This window comes from Oryctolagus cuniculus, chromosome 10 (genome assembly GCF_964237555.1).
Source record: "Oryctolagus cuniculus chromosome 10, mOryCun1.1, whole genome shotgun sequence".
NCBI classification, from domain to species: domain Eukaryota; kingdom Metazoa; phylum Chordata; class Mammalia; order Lagomorpha; family Leporidae; genus Oryctolagus; species Oryctolagus cuniculus.
In genome coordinates this window covers 78104892-78130549 of record NC_091441.1, presented here as the reverse complement: position 1 = coordinate 78130549, position 25658 = coordinate 78104892, and the positions used below count along the sequence as shown (strand labels likewise).

General features: G+C 44.9%; 1 protein-coding gene across 20 annotated transcripts in view; it reads right to left on the bottom strand.

The window, feature by feature from the left end:
• Positions 1-25658, bottom strand: part of FOXP1 (forkhead box P1) — a 464888-nt gene that overhangs the window by 151257 nt on the left and 287973 nt on the right. For 14 of the 20 annotated variants that reach the window (XM_070050577.1, XM_070050597.1, XM_051852212.2 and 11 more), the window contains one exon: positions 5241-5342. The exons of the other annotated variants lie outside the window; for them this stretch is intronic. In XM_070050577.1, the coding sequence (XP_069906678.1) occupies positions 5241-5342 (102 nt within the window). The remainder of the gene's footprint in view (positions 1-5240; positions 5343-25658) is intronic. 20 annotated transcript variants of the gene reach the window in all.

Below are 25658 nucleotides of genomic sequence, written 5' to 3'. Positions count from 1 at the left end.
GAAACCTTAAAGCAGGAGTAGAAACCTGGGCCCTAAGGAGGACCTCTTGAGGGTCACAAAAGCCCTAACACTAAATGCAGAATCTTGTATGTGTGTGTGTGCATTTTCCTGGGGGGCTGGGGGTGTACTGTTCCCATGGCACTTACTAATGGCATGTGTAATCTCAAAGACTTAATAACCACTTTTAAAGCATTGTTTCTGTTTTACGGTTCTGTATCAAGACTCCTTTTTTAGGGATTCAGGATTCTCCAAAGTCTTATGACAAAGATGATATCTTAAAAAGTACCCAATCTCCGCACTTCCTAACAACTGAAAATGCCAGGGATGCCAGCTCTGGACAATGTTAACTCTAGATGTTAAAAAAAAAAAAAAAAAAAAAAACCTGCTTCCTACTCTTGATTTATCCACCTTACTAATTCAGTACATGGTGATATTTTTAAGGGTCAGTATTTCAGAACCATTCCATTTCACTATCTACAATATAAAACCATAGTTTCCTTTAAAGGTTTCTTCTTACCAATTTATTCCTTAGTGAATAACGTGGAAATGATATGAGGTACTAAGATTATACGTGGCATTAATGCAATGCAAAAATGCTGCCTAAAGCACGTTTTATATAACTGCAAATAAAAATGCTAAAAACACCTGCTGAATCTTGTATTTTAACCTTCTCCACTTAACGCAGGAGTCCTTGTTATAATCCCTGGCGTCCGAGTGGACTGAAAGGCTGGTCTTCCTGTGGCTCCCACTATGGTTCCTCCCAGTGAAGCAGTCTCCTGAGCCAGGGACTTGCACGTGACATAACCTTGGAAGGCAGGGGACAGGCAGGAGGGAAAAGGATCAGATGACTGGCTTCAAGTTCAAATTCTTTACAGACGGCCTGAAACTGCGGTCAGCTTTCCACCGTACACACCACACAAGGTTTACTTTCTTTCCTAACTTTCATGCTGCCAGAATACACATGTACTTTTCCTTTCTTAGGAGAAAATGTGTCATTTGATTTCCTTCCAGTTTATGTACTTATGCCAGCAACGAAAATACTTAAAGAACCAAAACGCATTACTCCCCAGAAACGACGGTCAAAGTTCCAAAATTTGATCAATAAAATTGCTCATCTACTCACAAATTAATCTTCAGCCAGTAAAGTTACACATTTTCGAGGTTATGAGCGCACCTGCACCGTTAAGCATTTATTTCACTTGTTTAAGCAATCTTCAGAAGTATATAAATATTTATAAAAGAGAGCCTACTATTTTTACTCACCTATAATTTTTTTTTTTTTTTTTGCAGGAAAACCTTGTTAATTCTTTTACGACTCATAGGCCTTCTGAAGGCAAGGTCTGTATCCTCAACAATTTTGTATCCTATGGGCATCAGCACCACGCCCAGCACGTGGTGGCTGCTCTGGAAGGTCTCACCAAGCCGCATTTAATTAATTCAGATCATTCTGATGCTGAATTGACAATGGGGCCAATTTTCAATTTTCATTTGTATCATTCATAAAAAATTTGCAAAGCAAATTAATAGACTAAAAAGGCGATGTGGGTTCCGAAGCAGAATCTTTGTCAAGAACTTCAGAAGCCGTATCTACACCCTATCAATGCCTTCATTAATAAACCGTCACAGCAGCCAAGAACGCGACCGGCTCAGATTTGGTTCCGTATGTGTATCTGCACAGAGCGCCACTTCTCTCTCATTTATTCTTGTCTCCCTGAAATTAGTCCAAAGCGGGGATGTTTGACTACAGTTTATGATCTCTATCGAGTAACCACTTATAGCCTCCTCTAACTTTCCATTTTCTTTTGTTTGTATCATCAGCCTGTGAAACTGGAGAGCACTGCCAAGCACAAAGCAGGGAAGTGTGAGATATGCTTAAAATATGAGTCACAGTATATTTGAGGATTTGGGTCTCTTTCTCCTTCCCTCCCCCCACCCCCCCAGCTATCAGCAGATCAAATCCTTCTTCCCTGTCAAGCTTCCCTCTATGCGGAAGATCTGAAATTTCGCTAAAATAGGCCTCTCGGTGTAGTTATAAAGGGTACGAAGATCAGACATGAACACTGTTAAGACTGGCTGTAGGAGTTCCCTTTCATTTCAGAGCCACTCTGGCGGAGATGCCCCAGTGAGGACAGGGCATGGCAAGACACATTTAAATGTGAAGGTTATTCCTTCGCTAGATGTGTTTTTAGGAGGAGATCACGCATCGTGGGCCCTGGGTTACTCATTTTTCCATTTTGTTTGTGGAACACTGGCCAAGCTAATAAAGCTTGCTGAATTTGCATGTGCCTGCCAGGCAGCTGAGGCGGACGTTCAGCAATAGTTATGAGACACACAACACACACACACAACACACCTGACCTTAGTCTGGTCAACCAACCCTTTTCTGCCTCAGCCAACTTTTAAAGCTAGTCTATATTCTCTGCTTGTCAACTGGCCTGGCTAGGGTAGTAGGCAAGACTCAAGACACCTTCTGTAGCAAAACCAGTCTCTGAGACTCCCCCTTCTTCCTCTGATTTCTGCAGACCAAAGAGCTCAACAGGAGGTCTTAGGTTAGCTTGGGCGCTATTCTTGCCAACAGAGACGAAGCCCTTTCTGTGTCACTCTCTTCAGAGTGGTGGCTGAAGTCCCTGTACAGGCAAGAAGAGAAAGAGCCCTCACAAGGAAACCCCCTGAAACTTTACTTCTTAAATTTAGCCCTCAAGGAACATCGTTCATCTTGGAAAAGAAGTCACCTAAAAATGCCATATGTTTTAAAAAAGCAAGTACCAGGGAAAATAAGTCTAGTATAAAAAAAATTCACAAATGATATTCAATACCAAAGAGCAATGCGATCAGACAGATTGTGTATGTGTGTATTTTTTTTTATTACCTCTAACCAAAGCTCTACTATGTAGAAGACTTTCCCCCCAGTAATATATTGTCATCTACCCAATGCACTTGAGGTCTGATAAATTCAAGAGGACTCACCGTATTTTTAAGGCTGTGAGAGCCCCAAGAGGGAGGCAAAAAGAATGGACAGTCATTTGAATCACTGAGTGACAGGCTGGGCCAGCTCCCTGTATACATTAATAAATTAGAATTTTAATTGTGTCTCTGACTGCAGGAGATGCCCCAGTACTTTAATATGTACCAACAATTGGCTATGTTATGGAATCTGCAATGTGGCCTGCGCTGCTGACCCCTGAAACACAATTCCCAGTCTGACTACGGAAACTGTTCGGTTTGATCCTTTCAACTTATTTGAATCCTGACAAATAAGCTCACAGCTGAAAGGTCAACACAGTCATATTTCACCCTCCAGAGCTGTTCTTAAGACATCTGCACAACAAAGCGCTTCTGATAGCACCTGACATGGGCCCTCCGTGGCACTGTACCTCATTAAAAATGTCCCCCGCATTCACACACATGAAAAGGCATACAGACTAGTGATGGTTTACCAAATTACTGTTTTCAGAAGGGTTAGTAAACAATCAGCACTGGCATTCAAGTTCTCCAACAAAGTGTCCACAGAGTGCCGGCCTTCCTCTGGGGAGTAAGAGCTACCCAGGTAGATACAGAACCAGAACTTTCTGCCCAAGGTCAGCTTGATCTTTGCAGGATAGTTTGGGAACTGGTATTGGTTCACCCTGACCTGTAAAAACTCAACACAAACTAGAATTCAGGTTGATTCTGTGATACAATTAATCGGCAATGAGCTATACCCATCACCTGCTGCTAACAGATCCCAAAATGTCCTTAGAAGTTCATGTTTCACTGCCCATGTCGGGGATGCTCACTCTCAGCTTGGACAGTAATTTGGCCACCTAGAACCTGCAACTGCTGACCTCGAAGGTGAGCATGAAGATCCCGAGTCAAGTTTCCCTGCAATTTCTGTTACAGTTTTCTACTCAAATCAGAAATCCAAATTAGAATTTTATGAACTCACTCCTTCTTCTACTCCATTAACTGCTTGCCCTCAATGTGCCTGCAATGAGAAGTGCCCGAGACAATCTTTTTGGTATCTTTACACAAAAACTGCTCACCATCTTTCATTAATGATTCAGAAACATCCCGAGAACATTCAATCAAGAACAGGCTGTATATCCTGCTCATTACTAGGCATAATATTAAAAACACCACGCTGTCTGCAGGCCCAGTATCACTTCCTGACTACTGACGCTGTGGGTTGCTAAATAAGTCTGTGCTGTGGGGGACTGTCCTGAGCTTTGGCAGCATCTCTGGCCTCTACCCACCAGATGTTAGCAGTACCCCGTCCCTCTAGCCATGACACCCCAACATGCCTCCAGACATTGTTCATTTTCCCCTAGCGGGTGGGCAACAGCACCTCCTGTTGGGAAACAAGCGCTGCACAAAAGCAAGGCATGAGAGGAGTATGCCTTTATCCCATTTCTAGATGCATCCAAAGGGTACTTCAAAAAGTTGGAGGGGAGTGGAATTGAAAGTTTATTTTGGTGCAAAAAAACTTCAAACCAATGCATAACTTTTCCAGAACATGCATTTTCCATGAATTTATCAAGACTCCTTATATGCTTGGATTTCAAAATTTTTTATACCCAAATAAATGTATCATTAAAAAAAATTATGGTTGATTTGAGAAGCAGAGTGATAAATGGACAAAGGAGACAGAGAGCTCCCATCTGCTGGTTCACTCTCCAAATGCCCACGACTGTCAGGGCTGGGCCAGGCCAAGGCCAGGAGCTGGGAACTCAATCAAGGTCTCCTATGCAGGAGGCATAGATGCAACTACTTGAGCCATCACTACTACCTCCCACAGTCTGCACTTGCAGGTGGTTGGAGTCGAGAGCTAGAGCCGGGACCTGAACCCAGGCACTCCAATATGGGATGCAGGCATTGTAGCCAGAATCTTAATTTCTAGGCTTACGTGTCCATCTCAAACTGATGTTTTAATTCTGTTTCTGTGAACTTTTGAAGTGCCCTCGTGCTTAAGTACTATGACCTCTCCCCTTCATTGCAAGTACCTACTAAGCAATCCAAATCAGAGACGCCTCATCCACCCCATCACACACTCATCACAACTTCTCACTCCCAACAGCAAGCCTTTTGGTCAAATGGACATTTCCCCCCCAAAAAAAGTCCAACTGGTAATAAACGAAAAATGCATCTCTTCCACAAGATCTTCTTACATGACTTGAAATTCTCAGCACAATCCGCTTTGGAATTGCTTATCAGCCATCTCAAAGGATATAAGGTCAATTTGTTTTTAAGAAAAGAATTATCACCTGAAGAGCTGGTTGTTTGTCATTCCTCTTGGGAGATTTTAATCCACTAACTTGCTGCTGCTGTTGCTGCTGTAGGAGGAGCTGTCTTGCCACCTGAAGAGCCTTGGAGGAAAATGGAAGAAAACAACTGCATTACTACACGGGTTTGGGGCCCTGCTCACAAAAAGGACTCCAGGAAATGCACTTGATGGCAGGGTCCTGACAGTTCTATTTCCAGGCAAAATGAAACAGCAGCACACAAAACAGCCCACCAGTCTAAGAACGCTTTCCAGAATTTGCTTATGTGTCCCTTGCTTTGACCACCGTCATCCAAAGTTTCTTAGCATACCAATCCATCTCATAAGATACCTCTCTACCCCTAAAATCTTCCATCAAACTTCAATGTATGAATGATTGGGGCTTGGAGGAAGGGTTACAAAGACAGAAGCTAAGCAGACAATAAATGGCCCATTTCCAAGGCCTCTTCACCTTCCCCCCAATTTTCTTAGGGGAAGGTGGGAAATCAAGTCATCCACATGGATCTAAACGAAGGGAAGAGGTAGGAGGTGACCACAGCAAACGCATGGCACTGTGGAAAGGGTTATTCAAAAGGATCAGCAAATCAGCACGTACCTAAGGATGGCCTTGAATTACAGAAGAGAAAAACTCAGTAACTCTGACTTCCTAGCATCTTCATGGATGCATTATGCACATGTGAACAAACTGGGTGTTTCTAACACAAACTCACTTTTAAGTTTATAATATGGGATGATTTCTTATTTAAAGGTAGAAATGAGGGAGGTAGTTATGAATTGGGAATAAAGCAAACTAAAACAGGAGAGTCTCCCAAAGTGCTGGACGTATATGACTGATCAATTTATTCTAAAAGGCTGAGAAAGAGAACTGTCATTAATAAACACTCATGAGGATATTCACTGTCAAGAAATTAATAAAAGGGGCTGGCGTGGTGGCACAGCAGGTTAAAGTTGCTGCTTGTAACACCAGCATCCCACACTGGAGTGCCAATTTGAGTCCCACTTGCTCCTCCCTGTTCATGCACCTGGAAAGCCAGTGAATGATTCAAGTACTTGGGTTCCTGCTGCTCATATAGGAGACCCAGATGGGGTTCCAGGCTCCTGGCATCAGCCTGGCACAGCCCCATCAGTTGTGGCTATCTGGGGAGTGAATCGGGGGATGGAAGACTTTCTCTCTGTGTCTTCTCCTGTCACTCTGTAAGTCTTCTTTTTTTATTTTTCCAAAAATTAAGAGCAGTTTGATGATGTGACCAGCCCTCTGGATGGTACAAGACAATCTTTTCCCAGGCCACCTTGGAGCACCATAGGAAAGACAGCAACAGAAGAATAACCATAAGTAGCTCTACACCCATATGTCACTTTGAAGAAAATACAGAAGATGGACCCTCATCTATGTTACTCTCCTAAAGTTATGGGTTACTTCTCTTGAGGGAAGAACGTTATGATAGCTGGGTAGACATTAGTCTGTGTTACAGGAGCCAAAGAAAATGGGACCTTTTGTGTGGTTGAATGAGAGAATAAATGTGGAAGCAAACGAGCATTTTCATATCAAAAGTCAGGTTCATTGTTTGCTAACCTAGTTGGGTGGGTCCCAGCCCTCTCCCTGGGGTCAGCTTGGCAGAACCTTAACTGCCATGCACCAAGGGGGCTGTGATGAAGTTCTGGAAGGAATTTTAGGAATTCCACACCCAGGAAACCCATCTATACAGAGAGATATCCCAGACAGGGAAGAGGGAGGAAAAACAAAGGGCCCATACCCAGATCCACAGAAACTCCAGCCCGAATGCAAGACTGGGCTCCTGGATCTTCTCTGAGATGCCCACCTGGTTTATCAGGTATATTTCTTTTCATTGAACTTGAGTATTTAAAAGGAAAAAAAAATAAGAATAGGAGTAATGACTAGGTATACCTTCCCTACAGAGAGCAGTAGGAGGAGCCACAGAAAAAAAGTTTGCAGACGGTGTGCCAGAGAATCACAGGAGAAACTAGATTTACTTAGCCATCACTGCTCCCTCCCAAGGTCTGCACTAGCAAGAAGCTGGTGTCAGGAGCAGAGATGAAAATGAACCCAGGTACTCTGACAGGGGATGCAGGTATCTCAATCGCTAGGCTAAATCAAGTTCCAAATTAGTCTCTTGAGTCAATGAAGCTGAGAACCGAGAAGGCACATATGGAAGTGATGGCAAGAATGTTCATTAAATAATATTCTTAAGAGTTTAGAGACAATATAAGATTCCTTGGAGATCACATCGCTAGTAATTTCTACGTGGTGACTATTTGTGCCTCCACAGGCACAGTCTACACAGATGTTGTCACTACATCCAGAGGACCTGGTGATACTGTCCTAGGAAGCGAGCATCAAATGCTTAGGATGGCAGTGGTGTGCTCCCCAAAGATGAAGAGAGTTTTCATTAATGGAAGAAAACAGATACGAGAAGCTACAGTGGCACAGGTGGAGTAGCCGAAAGGGAAGATGGCCTGGAGGGGAGTGGGGAGGGGGGAGTCCTTTGCTTGGCTTGGTGTTCATGAGCTGCTGCCCAGCAATGTTGGCCCTGTAAGAGTAGTACTTCCAGGAGAAGCTCACTACCCAGGTTCATAACCATACTACGATTAACAAAGAATATGTTTAAGACTCCTTGTAAGGGTGAGTAGTGGCTCCGTGTCTAAGAGGTGCAAAGGCAGGCAGAGAAACGGAGGCGCAGAGAAGTGGGTGACAAAGACAAGATCTTGGGGGAGTGGAAGCACCTGTGCCGCCTCCCTCTGGTTGGCCAGCACCCCGTCTGTCCCTGGGAGGCCTTCTGCCCACTGAACTCCTCACCACCAGACTTTCAGATGTGATGCACAGGCTAGCTCGTCTGGGAAGGCAGAGACAGAGTCGAGAAAGCCTCCCTAGAACAGCTAGGAGAAAAAGAGGCTGTCTGAGAGGGGCATCTGGAAGCCAAGATGCCTGGGAGAGTTGCCGGAGACTCCAGCCGGCTGTCTCCGTGGTGGAGTACCATCACTGGACGCCGGGTTTCCTGGTCTCCCTGACGACGCTCAGTACATGCGTAGGCGGAACAGTGGGCAGAGTGAAGATTTCATTTATATCATCTAAGAAAAATAGTCCCTTTGCAAGGTGCCTGCGGGAGCACAAGCCTCTCCTCCTACTACGTATGTTCCCTTAGCTGCTTCACATGGAGGTTGCACGGAGTTTTAGTGTAGGAAAAGGAACTGTTATGCATGTTAAGTGCTGCCACCAGAGTTCCCGGGGTACCAGACTGATCGGCACAGAAGGATCTGGCTGCTGGCTGGGAAGGCAGACGGAGGAACTGCAGGTGACAGTGACAAGAGACTGCAGGGAGAAAAATGGTGAGCAAGATGAGAAAGGTCCCCCACATTTCACACCAAAATAGAGCAAGCCAAGAAAAAGTAACGATGATGCCACATAATTTACTGTCTTCTTCACTAAATATATGGAGAACTGGCTTTTTTTTTTTTTTTAAGATTTATTTACTGGGGCCGGAGCTGTGATGTGAAGTAAAGCTGCGCCTGCAACGCCAGCATCCCATAAGGACACCAGATCGAGTCCTGGATGCTCTACTTCTGATCCAGCTCCCTAATAGCTTGGTAAAAGCAGTGGAAGATGGCCCAAGTGCTTGGGTCCATGCCAACCATTGTGAGAGACCCAAAAGAAACTCCTGGCTCCTCGCTTTTGTCTGGCCCATCTCTGGCCTTTGCAGCCATCTGGGGAGTGAACCAGTGGATGGAAGATATCTCTGTGTCTCTCACTCTCTGTAACCCTGTCTTTCAAAAAAAAAAAATAAATACATTTTTGAAAGGCAGGGTTACAGAGAGAGAGGGAGGGGGAGAGAGAGGGAGATCTTCCATCTGCTGTTTCACTACCCAAGTTACGAGCCTGGAACTCTATGGGTGGCAGGGACCCAATCACTTGGATCATCTTTTGCTGCTTTCCAAGGCCCATTAGTAGGAAGCTGGATCAGAAGTGGAAACAGCTGAGACTTGAACTGGCTTCCATCGGGATGCCGGCATTGCAGATGGCAGTTTAACCAGTTGTGCCACAACGTGGGACCCTAGTGCTCAATGTTTTAAAAAAAGAAACACAATCAATTCCTCATTTTCAGCAAAAGGGAAGACGTGAGGCATCTTTAAGAAAAGCATTGACATGCACGCAACTGCTCACATGCTCTCACAAATGTACAGAAGCAAAAGCAAGGAGAGAACTCACGCGTAGGTGTTCAACCCATGGTTACTGCACTGGCTCTATTCAGAGGTGATACATTTCTTTCTTTTCTTTTTTATTTATTTATTTATTTATTTATTGACAGGCAGAATGGATAATGAGAGAGAGAGATACAGAGAGAAAGGTCTTCCTTTGCCGTTGGTTCACCCTCCAATGGCTGCCGTGGCCAGCACGCTGCGGCCGGCACTTCGCGTTGATCCGAAGCCAGGAGCCAGGTGCTTCTCCTGGTCTCCCATGCGGGTGCAGGGCCCAAGCACTTGGGCCATCCTCCACTGCGCTCTCGGGCCACAGCAGAGAGCTGGCCTGGAAGAGGGGCAACCGGGACAGAATCTGGCGCCCCGACCGGGACTAGAACCCGGTGTGCCGGCGCCGCAAGGAGGAGGATTAGCCTATTGAGCCGCGGTGCCGGCCTAGAGGTGATACATTTCACAGTGAGCTGCTGGAATCCCTGGACTTACTTGATCTGCAGGGTGGGAGCTGGGGGCGTCACTTGTGTGTGCAGCATCTTGTTCAGAGTGTCCATGGGGTACATAAACTTACATAATCACATGAGTTCTACCTCCTTTCTCAGTAGTTCTAGCCACAGCCCACCAAAGAGGACAATGAGATAGTGGCAGAGGAAGAAAAGGCAGAGGGACTTGTGTGAACACAGAGGGGACATTAGTCAACCTCCCAGAGAGAGAACAACACATGATGCAGATAGTCAAATTGGCTGCCAAGTTCCAGCCAAGCAAATGAATCCTAACGGGTAAAATAACTTCAAATAGTTGGGAAGAAGAAGCATTAATGCAAAGGAGAATTCACTTAGATATGAACTGTTATGGATTCTCCCACAATTCCCTGGCGTTTAGCAGGAATATGTTAACACAGTTAAATAAAAGTATTACCTCCCCAAAATAAAAGTAAATAAACATAAATTTTAAAATCACCTTAGGGTTCAGCAAGAGTTTAAAAGCCCAATTTATTAGAACGTATGACATGCTTTGAAATCCACCAGTGAAGGGATTTTCTTTTCAAATTTTCCATGATACTGATATAAATCCTGGTGCTACGGTCCGGATGTGGTTTGTCTCTAAAGCATCATGGTCGATTCTTGGTCATCAGTGTGGCCAAGTTAAGAGGTGGTGGGTCCTTGAGGAGGCAGGACTCAGCGGCAGGCCTTGGGGTTGCTTCCTTGGCAGGGATTAAGGTGGCTCTCAGGTAGCCCTGGGTCAATTCTTGTGAGGCGGCCCCTACCCAGTCTCTGACATCCTATCCCACCATGTGCTCTCTTTCCCTTTCTTTCTTTTTTCTTTCTTTCTTTTCATTTTTCTTTTTCTTTTTTTTTTTTTCTTTTTTTTTTTTGGACAGGCAGAGTGGACAGTGAGAGAGAGAGACAGAGAGAAAGGTCTTCCTTTGCCGTTGGTTTATCCTCCAATGGCCACTGCGGCCGGCGCACTGCACTGATCTGAAGCCAGGAGCCAGGTGCTTCTCCTGGTCTCCCATGCGGGTACAGGGCCCAAGGACTTGGGCCACACCAGAGAGCTGGACTGGAAGAGGAACAACCGGGACAGAATCTCGCCCCAGACTGGGACTAGAGCCCGGTGTGCCGGCACCGCAGGCGGAGGATTAGCCTAGTGAGCCACGGTGCAGGCCATCTTTCCCTTTCACAATAGCATCTCAGTCACAGCTACAGAGAACTTAGGATGTACAGCACATAAAACCAGACCTTCTGTACGGAGGATAATCAGGTGTGCAGATCTGTGTGGACAATGCGGGTGGGGAGGTGGAGGAAGCACGAGATGGTGGGGAGGGTGACAGAGAGAGGAAGCAAGGGAGGGAATAATCAATGGAAGGTTTTCTAAAGAAGTAAGGAGCAACTCTGACTCAAGTTGCAGACCAACAGCTAATGTAAATAACTTAAAAGGCCCCATCCCATCTCTGGAGACCTTTTACTCTTGGTGGCGGTTCCTGGGCTGGGTTGAGTCAACACTTCCTTTATAACAGATGTGACAATTGCCTGGCACTGGATAACTCGGCGCTGTATTTGAGTGCTAGGCTTGGGTTACAATCATGACGGAGTTCGAGGATGTCACAGAGCGGAGACGACTGATAAGGCCAGGCACTTGGAGCCCGGCTGCACACACTCACGTTTATTTTCCTTCAACAAGCTAAAATAAATGGCTCTGTGAGCTACCAGAGGCTCACAGGGGCGGTAGCAGGCACCACTTCCCTCCGAGGACTGCCTGGATCCATCTCTGTCCTGGATACAGCCTATGGGCTCGGTAGGTCCTGGTTCACATACAGCTCTGGACATTCAGTGAGACTGGTGCTTGGTTGCTGGTTTGGCAGGCCACGTTTGTTTGCTAGCTGGGCGCTTGGGACACCCCCTGTACTCTGCTGGCTCGAGATTACCTCACTCGCATCAGTTCCTACTTCTCGTTCCTACTAAATAGGCGCCATCTGTTTTTATAAATTATGTTTTACATAAGCATGTTGACAACTTCTGCGCTATTTACATCTCAAGTTCATAGCAGGTGCTTGTATTTTAGGGGCTAGGTACTCCTATATTTAGCATGTTTATCAAGGTAGCCGATGCTCAAGAACATGTTTACCAAGCCTGAAGAAGCATCAACAAGTTTACATAAAATATGGTTTGAGCAAGCATACATACTTATGTAGAGCAAGCTGGCAAAGAAGGAACCTTTCACAAAACTTTCTGTGTGACATACATAGGGACAGGAGACAGGCAAGGACTCCTGAGTCATGGGCTGGCAGATGATAGACTGTGGACTAAATTAATTGGTCCATCAACTGTTTTGTTCAGCTTATATAAGAATGGTTTTTACTTATTTAAAAGATTTGGGGGGAGGAGGCGGTGGCGCTGTGGTGCAGTAGACTAAGCCTCTGTCTGCAGCGCTGGCATCCTATGTAGGCGCTGATTTGTGCCCAGGCTATTCCTCCTCTGATCCACCTCTCTGCGATGGCCTGGGAAAGCAGTAGAAGACAGCGTAAGTGCTTGGGCCTCTGCACCTGCATGGGAGACCCAGAAGCAGCTCCTGGCTGCTGGCTTTGGATCAGCCCAGCTCCAGCTGTTGTGGCCATTTGCAGAATGAACCAGCAGATGGAAGACCTTTCTGTCTATCTCTCCCTCTCTCTGTCTGTAGCTCTGCCTCTCCAATAAGTAAAATCTTTGAAAAAAAAATGTAGGGGGAAAAATAGAAGAGTACTTACTGACACATGAAAAGTATATGGAATTCATATTTCAGTATTCACAATTTTGATTGGAGGAGTCAGGCTCATTCGCTTACATGTGGTTTAGCGCGGCTGCTTTGCTACATAATGGAGTCAAGTTCTTTTCAGCAGAGCCCGAATGGCCCTTGGAAGCCTACAATATTGCCTATGTGGCTCATTACAGGAAGTTTTCCAGATCCTGCCTTAGGCTGCTATGTGTATGCTAAGATTCGTAAAGATTCCACAGGACAGAATTTTATATAAACACATCTTACAATCATTTTCTCAAAATAATTGTGAGGTTCAGCTAAGAAGCAAAGATGTGATTAACGAGTTGCTCTTAAAGTTCAAACTCAACTTGAGTTTTCTTTTTTTGTAGAACAAACTGGGCTATGAAACAAAACGCATCCATGTGCTCCTCTATCTGAAGCCATTTAAAACTTGTTGCTAACTTTAAATACCTATTTCTTCCCATGGGTCATTTGTAGCAGTTCAGATCAGCACGAGCTGTGGGGCTGAGCGCCCTCGGAATAAAGGCGGCTGCGCCCTACTGGTCAGGGGAGAGAGCTGGTTATTTCCTGTCTGCCCTGAGAAGTTGTCCCATTTCCCGCTTCAAAGGCTGGTCTGAGTCAGCCACCCTTCCTCTAATTTCTTCTCCTAGACTCTCCCCACCCCTCAAGATCAAACCTGTTTCTCAGATAATTTCATGGGCTAATCAACAGTCACTGTGCATATGGGGGTGGGAGGAAAAGCTAGTTAAAAAAAAAAAAAAAAAGCCGCATGGGAAGCTTAGAAGGAAAGCTGTCATGTTCTCGCCTTTCTTTCGCATTTCGGGCAGACACTTGCAGTCCGTCTAGAGGGCCTTTCTCCCGAGACTAATTTGCTCTCTCGTTTCACCCTCAGCAACCAACTCCCATCTAACAGGAGTGCTCAACCTTTAACACAGTCTGATCAGTGCTCTGTGGCAAGACTCAGCACTGAGGGCGCAGGGAGCACCCAGCACCTCCTTGCTTCAGACACAGCCATCAGTGCAGTGTGGGACGGAAGGAAGGCAAAAAGGACGCCACTGGCTTGCAGGACTAGATGGGTTCATACAGAATTACCAGCAGTCCAACACACCGGCTTTTGCCAACAACAGGATAGTTTACACATCCAGTGCTTAGGTTATCGCAGGACAATGGAAAAGCAGGCTGGTCTCATAGAAGGATTATGGTGATTGTGGAAGTCTTAGATGGCCAAGGAAAGATTCTGATTGTGTAAACAGTTCTAAGTGAAAACCAAAAATACTTTCCCCATCAAGGTAGAGGGGTAACAAGAATTCATCAGACAGCCTCTAACTAAGCCCTTGTACTAGTCACTGGTGAGCGTCCTTTATGAGCCTGCAAATAAGGGTGTGGCCTCTGAGCGTTCACAGGTAGTCAATTCACCTGACTCAGCTCCTAAAGGCAGGTGGGGCAGACAGCAGAGCCTTAGATGAATCAGGAGATTGAGTATGAATCAGAGGCCTTGAAGGCAATGGTTCTGTGCGGCATCATCCATCCTCAGAGTTCGGACAGTGGGAGAAAGTATCCTGGTATGCGTGAGCTAACAGTAGGGGGCGTTCTGGGCGCTGTCCTACCATGCGCCACCATCCTAGCAGATGAATTGAGGAGATAATCTCAAGACGGACATGGTGAAAAACCGGAGCAGACAGAGCATTCCAACAGCGTGTGTTCAAGTTCAAATTCAAAGGCACAGGAAATGGCAAAGTCAAAGTTCCCTGTAGCTATGGTTATCCTAGACTGCAGACAGAGATCCGGTCATGAAGTCATAAACAGTGGCAGAGATGAGCCATGCCAAAGCATCCTCTCTAGGCCCTGCTTTATCATCCTTCCTCAACCTACACTTCTTTCTAGAGCTGCTCCTGCAGTTAGCTCTCTCCTGTCATCACTCAGAGGAGTTTACATTCTTTAAAGCATGGCTGGTGAAACTGACTACAGAAGTTCTGTGCCTTGTTTTTACTTTAGCATGTAACAGGTACTACGAAGACATGAGTACAGGGAAACTGGAAGTTGTGTTTTGTTGTTTGTTTACTAAATGTTGGCAACTTGCTTATATGTACAGTATATTTTCTGAAGGAGGAAAAGATGCCAAAAATAATATTCATTTTCCCCCCTTTTTCCTTTATAGGGTTGAGATGAAGGAGAACGGGATTGTGCCACAGGGCTCTAGCTCCACACCATGAATTCCCAGCATCAGCAGTGCTAAGTCTACCCAGGTAGCCCCAGGTCTACCCAAGTGCACAGGTGGGGACAGAGAGATCAGAGTACTCTAGACAGGAGGTGGCATTCTGCCAGGAGCCCAACCCCCACGGGAATCCTAGAAAGCAGAACCAGGGCATCAAACTCTATATTCTCCTGCAATGAGGAGTGACCTTTTTTATTTGGAAGGCACCTAGAGGCTACTTCCTGCCAAAGAAGGTAAATGTAACAATTCTCATGGGCTCCAAGGAGTAAAAAAAAAAAAAAAAAAAAAAAAAGGGTATCTATGATCCTCCTGTGAAATTGGCTGAAGCAGGTTCAATGGCTACAGCCAGAACGTCTACTTGCAGTGTCATGGCGGGAGAACAGCTTGCAGCCTCACCCTCCACTCCTGTGACCACACAGCCCTAGAACCTCCTTTCTGGAGCCAGTGCCCTGTGCTGAGTCATCACCACCGAGTCTCCGGCACCGCACCTTGTAGTCTTTTTTGAGGGATTCCATCCCAGCCCTGCCCAAGCCTGAGCCTGTGGAGTTCATGGAGGTTGACAAGATCAAAGCCTAGGGGGCTATGTCCCTGGGCGACATCAGTACGGTGGCAATCAAGTAAAGCCCAAGTCAAGCTTATTAGAAACCGTCTGGGATGTTAAGTTGGAGGTGGCATCAAATTCTTGCTTCTTCTTGCTTCAGACAAGACTGTGTTTATGAACAAAGAAACAAACAGGCCCGCTCCCTCTCTAAGTTTGCAAAACAGAAAAGTACAGGGGTCAAAGATAAAGGTAAATTAATCAAAGGGATCTTGCAATTCCTTGCTTAGCTCACTGTTTCTACAATTGCCTTTTATGAGGGTGCAGCCCTGCAACTCTCATTATGAATAATGCAGATTCACATCTTTTTGTACCTCAGAGTGAGACTTGCTAATTTTAAAGCCTGTGGAAGAATCTTGACTAAATGATGCTCAAAATAATGGAGGATTTTCCACGATTTTCCTAGAAGCACTAAACCTTGATCCTGCTCAAATGAAAATGGCGCAGTGTCCCTTTCACTCTTGTAATATAAGTCACACATACTCAGGATGTCCCGAGAGGCAATTAACACCTATGAGTGCTGCGCTTCCCAAATACCTTCCTTCTCTTGGCGGAATTCTGAGCAAAGCAGCAAGCAGCGAAAATGACTTAGAGGCGACATTCCAACAGAGAAGACAAAAGAGGGGGAAAGGCACCGAGAGGATTTTTAAAAAGCTTCTAACAAGATCAGTCATCAAAAACGTGGGGACGACTCACACTTGGCCTTAATTTGCCAGACAAGGGGAGAGGAAAAGTCCTAGAATTCTCTAGCCATGCGCACTTAGGAAAGCAGCTATTCTGAATAGCCAAGATTATACCTGAGCCTGTTGGTTCACACCTCAAATGTGCACACACCGGCCAGGGCTGGCCCAGCATTAGGCCCACATGGGATACAGCATCAGGGAAGCTGGAATTGGGAGCTGAGTTAGGACTTGAATCCAGGCACCCAGATATGGGTTGTGGGCTTCCCACCTGGTGTCTTAACTGCCGCTCCAAATGCCAGTCCCCCAGATTGAAACATCTGATAAAAACATTTGTCTTAATAGCAAGAACCTAAAAACAGAAGATCAGAAGGTTTTAGCACATGTATTGAAGTTAGTAAGTCTTTTCAGGTTCACATATGATTCTTTTCTTATTGAAAATTGCTTTCTTCGATTTTAAATTCAATTAAACATTGTTGTTTTCTGTGTGGAAGCAAAAGATTCTCATACAGACACACAATTTTTAATGTCATTATAATTTTAGTAGCTATACAGGGGGAAATAATAGAAACAGAAATCTCTTGTGCAATTCGGGACATGCTCAAGCTGACTTACCTCAAACAGTAGAGTTAGAAACATACCAGGGGATTTGAATTCAATCCCATCGAGGTGGCATGTATCAATGCCATCTCACTAGTCCCAGTGATCAATTTCTGTTCACAATTGATCGTAATGATAGGACTAAGAACCAAAGGGATCACATAAACAAGAATAGTGTCTGCAAATACTAGCTGATAGAATCAAAAAGGGAGAGAATGATCCAACATGGGAAGTGAGATACACAGCAGACCCATAGAATGGCAAATGTCCTAAACAGCACTCTGGCCTCAGAATCAGCCCTAAAGGCATGCGGATCTGGCTGAAATGCCCATGAGAGTATTTCAGGCATGGAAAGCCAAGACACTCTGGGGGGGGGGGGGAACCTAAATGAAAGATCTCCACGAGTGAGATCCCAGTGGAAAGAATGGGTCATCAAAGAAGGAGGTACCTTTCTCTGAAGGGAGGAGAGAACTTCCACTTTGACCATGGCCTTGTCTAAAAATGATCAGAGTCAGTGAACGCAGGGGGCTTCCATAGCCTTGGCAACTCATGACAAGAGCCTAGGGTGATTACTGAGGCCATAAACAAGAGTGTCAATTTGTTAAGTCAACAACAGGAGTCACTGTGCACTTACTCCTCATGTAGGATCTTTGTCCTTAGTGTGCTGTACATTGAGATCTAATGCTATAACTAGTACTCAAACAGTATTTTTCACTTTATGTTTCTGTGTGGGAGCAAACTGTTGAAATCTTTACTTAACGTATGCTAAACTGATCTTCTGTATATAAAGAGAATCGAAAATGAATCTTGATGTGAATGGAAGGGGAGAGGGAGTGGATAAGGGGAGGGTTTCGGGTTGGAGGGACGTTATGGGGGGGAAGCCATTGTAATCAATATTCTGTACTTTGGAAATTTATATTCATTAAATAAAAGTTAAAAAAAAAAGAAACAGAAATCTCTTACCAAGTTTACCTATACCTCACACAAAAACATACCATCCTATCAAATCACCAATCATTTTCAAAATACTATGCAGAATTTTCAAGTTAATATGAAAATGCCTAATTAAGAAAAAACAAAGAAAGAAACAATGGGGCCGGTGTTGTGGCGCAGTGCATTAACCTCCACTCACGATGTCTACCCGGCATATTGGGGCCCTGGTTTGTGTTCCAGCTCCCTGCTCATGCACCTCGGAAGGCAGGAGATGATGGTTCAAGTGCTTGGGCCTCCGTCATCCATGTGGGAGACTGGAAGGCAGCTCCTGGCTCCTGGCTTTGGACAGACAGGCTGCTGTGGCCATTTGGGTACTGAATCAGTTAGTGGAAAATCTCTCTCTTTCCCTTTCTCCCCACAACCTGTTCCTTCCTGTCTCTCCCTCTCTCTCTGTCATACAATTCTTCAAATAAATAAATAAATATCTTTTTTTTCCCCTAAAAAATGAGGTGTGTCTTAGAGCCAGCGCTGTGGCTCAGTGGGCCTGCATTTCCGGCATCCCATATGGGCGCTGGTGAGACACAGCTGCTCCACACTTCCGATCCAGCTCTCTGCTATGGCCTGGGAAAGCAGTGGAAGATGGCCCAAGTCGTTGAGGCCCCTACACCCAAGTGGGAGACCCAGAAAAAGCTCCTGGCTCCTGGCTTCGGATTGGCGCAGTTCCAGCCATTGCGGCCAACTGGGGAGTGAACCATCGGATGGAAGACCTCTCTCTCGTTCTCCCTCTCTCTCTCTGCCTCTCCTCTCTTTGTGTAACTCTTTCAAATAAATAAATAAATCTTTAAAAAATGGGAAATGAAAATATTATACATGGATTTCAAGAATGTACCTTTAAAAAAAATGTATATCTAGAAACCCAGGGGCAAATACAACTTAAGAGTGTCCTGTATCTAAGAAGCTGATGCTGAAACACTGCACTGAGCTAGTCGGCTGCTGTGCACTTAATATTTTATTTCTTGTTCCCAACATCTCTAAGGGAGGGGAAAGTTTATAATTGCTGATTTGAAGTGCAAAAGTAGAGACTATGAGATTCAATGATCTATTCAAGGTCACAAGTCTAGTCAGTGGCTAGGACAGAAAAACAAAAACAAACAAAGATTGCCTGCTGAGAACTTGACACTCACATTGTACCAAGGTCACTGATTAGAACAAAGATGGCCATGGGTAATCTTGAGAAATGGACGTGCAGTGCCCAGAGGCACAAATGCATGAATGACTGTGGTTCTGTTGCCTCCAGGAAGAAGGAGAAGGGACTTTCATGGCGCCACCCCTTCTGACTTTACCTCCCTTCTACCCCCAACAACAAACACTCGCTCTTTATCAACCACACCTTCCCATTCCCCAGACTCTCTGAGCCTCAGCCACATCTGTAGTTCTACTCTCCTTGTTCTCTGCCCACAATTACAGAAAAGCCAAGAAAATTGTAAATTCCACCTTTCCCTACACGCTCTGTTCACAATCCACCTCCTGATGTCCCCGGACCCAGGGGTCCAGGGCTGTTCCTGCATTCTGTAGTACCTGGCGTTTCCATCACTGCAATGTCAAACACCCAGCGGACAGTCAGGACAGAATGCACAGCTCAGCCACCTTGCTGCCCCTCACACCATCTCCACCTCCCTGGCTGTCTGGGTTCAGCTATCTTCACTTGGGGTGTTGATGCTGTCACCACCATCCCTTGCTTCTCCTCCTTCTTCAAGCCCCATCCAAGACAAGTGTCTTGTCCCCTGTCTAAGCTGGGCCAAGGGGAATTCGTTCCAAAAGGAATTTTTCAAAAAGCAAATAGTGGAAAAGCAGAGCAATGAGAAAAGAGCACTTTTATTAAAATCGATTTTTATTTATTTGAAAGAGAGAAATGGAGAAAGAGAAGAAGAGAATGAGTGGAGAGAGCTCTCCCACCCACTGGTTCACAACCTCAATGACCACCTCAGCCAGGGAAGGGCCACACCAAAGCCAGGAACCTGGAACTCCATCCAGGTCTCCCATGTGGGTGGCAGGGGTCCAGGTACATGAGGCATCATTTGCCATATCCTAGTGTGTGCATCAGCAGGATGACTAATTGGAAGCAGAGCAGAGACTTAAACCCAGCCACCGGGACAAGTGAAGCAGTCAAGTGAACCACATGCCAAACACCTGCTCCCGATAGAATACTCTTCTGCCGTTTCACCCAAGTCCAACCATAGCTCAGGCGTCTACAGACCTGTGCTTCATGTACCACCTTCTCACCCTAAGTCAGCTCCAAACCTCATCACTCACCTGTCATTGCTTTCACTTCCAGGAGCATTTCTGGACCCTGTTTTGAACCCACTGAAGACTCTCACGCTTTGCTATAGTTACTTTTGTTTGTGTGTTCTGGTGGTGGTAGTGACGTGTTAAATCACTATGCTATTTAAGCTGCTTTGGCCCCTAGTCATTGGAGCAAAGGAAAACTATTTTTAAAGCTATGATTTTTGGAGTGTTTATTGCCAATTACTAAACAGTACAGACAACGATCTCATTTAATTTCCTTAATTCTTTGAGCCATTGTTATGCCCAGTTAGCAGATAAGAAAACTAAGTGGGGCCAGCACTGTGGCGTAACAGGTAAAGCCGCAGCCTGCAGTGCCGGTATCCCATATGGGCGCCAGTTCGAGTCCTGGCTGCTCCACTTCCGATCCAGCTCTCTGCTATGGCCTGGGAAAGCAGTGGAGGATGGCCCAAGTCCTTGGGCCCTTGTACCCACATGGGAGACCCGGAGGAGGTTCCTGGTTCTTGGCTTTGGATTGGTGCAGCTCCGGCCATTGCAGCCAACTGGGGAGTGAACCAGTGGATGGAAGACCCCTCTATAGCTTACTCTCTGCCTCTCCTTCTCTCTCTGTGTAACTCTGCCTTTTAAATAAATAAATAAATATTTTAAAAAATAAAGAAAATTAAGGACCACAGGGAGGCAAAGATAATGAGAGATATGCATGAGAAGTCCTTAGCACAGTACCTGGATCAAGTAACTGTTTACTACATGGAAACAACGACTGTAATATAAACAATTTATAAGGGAATCGCTTAGTTGGTGGAAAGCAAAGATTCCTTCTTCCAAGTCATCACAAACCATTGGTTATCCTCTATAAAATCAGAGAACCATCTCAGCATCCTCTGTTGGGCACAAAGGAATCTGAGACACACGGCCATCATGGCACCAAAAGTAAACTGAGGCCAAGAGGGCCATGTGATTTACTTTTTGGTCTCATACGGGATTTGCAACTCGATTCCTGGCTCCTTCCACCAGCAAAGGCAACAAGCAAATATGTCAACGGCTGCTTCTGACACTCACTGAACCTCGACGCTTAGAACAATACGGCTGCCTAAGAAGCCAAAGAGTGAGGTGGGAGCAAGATTTGACACTCATGATGATGATGATGCTAACAAAGAGAGTAACCAACCTTGATCAAATGCCAACTCTGTATCTGGTTTGGTTCTAAACTGCTTTGTATAACACAAAGGTCATGTGATGTGTCCAGGGTCACACAGCCAAGGTCACAGAACCCTTCCCTGTACTTCAAGAAGGACATAAACAAACGTGTCTCCTCATCCACAAATCTGCGCATCTGGAATTCTACTTACACGGAACTAGAATTATTTGCTTGACATGATAGATCTTTAAAGAGAAACTTCGGTACATTTAGAAAAATATATTCAGTTAATCCGAGCCACATTCAAAGTTAACTTTGTAGTGAGAATCGTACAGACTTTGGCCTTCTGGTGGACAGGGAATACAGGAGGAGAAAAAGAACGTGATTGGTTTGGTCAAGGAAGCAGAAACATTTCCTTGACTGCGGGATTAAAAAAAAAAGAAAACTGCTCATCTGAGGCACAGTGGTGCTCAAAGGGTGACAATGATCTTTGGAACTTCCAGCGACCACAGTCTAGAATACGGTGGAACTTGAGACATGAAGGAATAAGGATTCTTTGGGAATTTGGGGGAATTACTGACCTCTAGAGAATCATAGCAATTCCAAAGAAGTACAAGTCTGCTTTAAAAAAAAAAAATACACACACAACAAAACTAACAACTTCCACAGAAGCAGCAGACATGGTGGTTAAAGGCCTACCAGTCACTGCGCCTGGACTGGATACCCAGCTCCACTGCTTGCCAGTTATGCAACCTCTATGCCTTAGCGTCTTCATTGATCACGATAGAAAGAAAGAACAGTACCTGTGCTACAATCAATGCCTGTGAAACACAGAAGCTGGAGCCCGACACCAGTAAGGACCTCTGAAGTCACTTTTAAACATGCTTTATAAATGATTATTGATTATGAAAGTAATGTTAGGGACAGGAGGCATGAAAAATACATAAGTGAATTAGAAAAGTAGCAAAAAAAAACCAAGTACATTGCCATCACCTACACCTGATACACTGTCAACAAATGCTGCAGCAAACTAGTTTTTTCTCTAGCAAAACTGGAATAATTATTTATGGTCTTTTGAAAATTACTTTTTAAAATGAGAAACGCATTTTGAATATAGATTTTCAAATCTAATTTCTATATTCACGTTCCAACAAACAGTACGAAGAATGAAATAACCCAAATGCTACCACCCTACTTTAGTGTCTTCTGGAATGATTTTTTTAGCACAAGACTCAGAACAGCAAATGCCACTTGACTCTTTAAAAAACTTGTTTATTTAAAAAAATGTATTTTTATTTATTTGAAAGCTAAAGAAAGAGAAGAGATATCTACCTTCAATTTGTTGGTTTACTCCCCAAATGCCTATAGCAGCTGGGATTGGGCCAGGCCAGGCCAGGCCAGGGTCACAGCCAGGCCAAAGCCAGGAGGCCAGAACTCCATTTTGGTCTTCCACATGGGTAGAAGTTGGGGAGCAAGGGCTCAACTACTTGAGGTGTCACCTGCTGCCTCCCATCCTCCAGGGATGTGCATTAGCAGGAGGCTGGAATCAGAAGCAGAGTCATGACTTGAACCCAGGCACTCCAATAAAAAATACAGGTGCCAAAAGTGGTGTGTTAAACACGGTGCCAAATGCCAGCCCCACTAGACTATCAACTTAGTGACTTCTGGACAGAGGCCCAAGACAAACTGGAACTGAAGATTGACACCTAACACCTAGGGCTAACACACTGACTCAATTCTTTTGCCCCCCCCCCCCCAAGCGTACAACTATGGAACAACTTCTGACTTACTTGCACAGCCAATAAGTAGTATCTATTTCTACACAGAGAACAAACCGACAGGATTTTTGTGGAAGTTAAATTACCAACATCATACTGAGTCAAAGTGAAACAAAACAACAATCAGCGTTTTCAGCCCATCCTGCATCTTTTAAAAAATACATCCTAACTTTGAACCCAAACAGATTAAAACGAAGCATGATTAGTCTACATCGCCTCCTCCCTCCCACCACCACCCGCATCAGGCACTGGCTGTATTTTCCAGTCCAGTGTCTTCATGGCAAAACACTTTCTCATGAGACTGCCTGTGGTCAGGCCTGATGATGTCACAGGAAAAGCACTTCTCGTAGCATCGAGATCATACCCCTGCCAGGGCCAGCCCAGGCAGTCAGCGCAGACACTCCCGGAAACTGTAAACTCTTTTCACAACAGGACCTTTTCCCACCTCAAAAGTGGGATAATCTTGCAGCCTACCTACGTCCCAAGGGCGTTCTGAGTATTAACGAGTTAACATTAGTCAGATGCTTTGATTTCTCGACAGACAAAGGGCTCTGTCTGCGTATAAAGTCTGATGATCCAACCCGACCGGCTCTTTGGAGAGCCACTCGAGATGACAAGAGAGGCGGCGGAAAGGCTACTGATTTCAGCGCTGTCCTCTCCGGGGCAGAGCTACCTCCCGGTTCCATGCAGGCAGCTCTGGTGGAAGCTGTATGCTTGGAGCGTGCACTGCACTGTTCCCTTATATAGTCAATGCAGAGGGAATCCTCTGTGTGCATATTTTCAATTCACATTCCAAAACGGTATAGGCAACGAGACAGATTTTCAGCTGTGATTTATAGAGCATGAGACGACGGGGCCAGGCACTGTGCTAGGATCACGCACACCACTTTCTCAGATGTGTGTAAGTGAGGAAGCCCCTACAGGAGAGCATGCTCCAGTTTCCAAAGAATGTGCCAGCGAGCTCACATATGTCAGCCACTGCCTAGGTATAAAGAAAGCCTACACCTGCATGCAAACCCCACCTGTGAATTAAAATCAAAAAAGGTAAATTTTCGTTTGCTCATTTAAAAACCCTATATTTCGATGTAGACTCAAACTTTTCCCTTAGCCTTGGGAAGATATGAGATAATGGCGACCTTGAAGATCATGCAACGCCTCACACAGTATCAATGACGAGAAGGTGCTTTTTAGGCACACTGCCATACACGTGGTCTCTGCATCAGAGCACCTGCCTCAACTTTTGAGAGGGGAGCAAAACACTGGCTTCTAATCAGTCATGTTGTAGACTGGCCAATAGACATTTGGGTGTATTCTCCTTTAGTCGAGCTGTTCTTGTTTGGATCTAAAATCAGAATAAAGCCTTCAACAAAACCAATAGAGCTACTGATTTGTCCAATGGTATCACTGATTAAAGTGAGTGTACATGTGTGTACACACATGCACACACACATACACACTCCATAAACAGAACTACTGAGGCAAGCACAGCCAAGCAAAGTATCCAGACAAGCCCAACTACTGAACAACTAATCCTGGGAAATCCTGTCCCATAAAACCATGCACCGCAATAGATTCTCAGTATAAAAAGCCTGGCAAATTCTCAGAAGGCCAAAAATAAATAAATAAATGGAAAACCTCCTGAGCCTTAAGGGTTAACCCAATTGCTTGCTTCCCCCCTCCAACCACCACCACCAAAAAAAAAAATAAAATAAAATAAAAAAAGACATATAATTTCCTTTCATCGTAAAACAATGCATTTATTATTTTCTGTGTATCTGTCAAAGGGCATGGCTTTCTGAGTGGAAAACAAAACAGACCTCGGTCACATGTTTATTTGCTTCAGCAACTCCCTTCCCTTCTGATAAATAATCAAACATGCCATCCAGAGAAAACAAAACCAGCGAGCTGGGAAAGTTGATGGTCATCAAATAGACAGAGATACCCAGAAAAGCTGCCCACTGTTCCCACACAGAGTGTTCAGCCCCCACACCTACACTAACCTCTGAGTATACGCCTAGAGTCACTCTTTCCATGTTCCCTGCGATTACTCCTACTGTTAAACAAATTGTCCTGAAGGCCGTCACAAACATTTTTTTTTTCCTTACAAAGTAGCACAACTTCTGAACATTAAAAATGTCATCCTAGCTAAAGTAATACACATACCAACTTAGTTGTTTATTTAAAGGTTTCTTCCATTAGTAGCTTGGACAATGATACAACATAACATTTCTCTCTCTGTTCTAGCAGATGCTGTTTTAGACACCAACATTTAAGGGTATTTAGTCTGGGGACTAACACACAAAGTTGAGAGTAACAAGAATTCTCTTAAGATCAAGAGTTCATTTTCCATTTCCTGTCTATTCCATGACCAGTATATAGTTAAAAAAAATTAGCACCTGGCTTTACTAACGACACTAATGTTGGGGGACCAAAGATGAGTTGGGGGAGTTTAGGGGGAGGGGAGGGAGGCCAGAGGGATGACTACAGATGGGAAAAGGCGGAAACTATCTTAAAAATGTCAAACCATGTGTTTAAAAAGTCATTTCAACAGAAAGGACTGAGAGAGCAGTTACCGGGCTCTTCCAGGCAGAGCGGAGGCTGCCCAAGTCTCAGGGCTTTCCCTGCCATACTAATTATCCACAATGGAAATTTTGAAAAGAGCCTTCCAACATCAAAGTTAACAACCATCGCGCA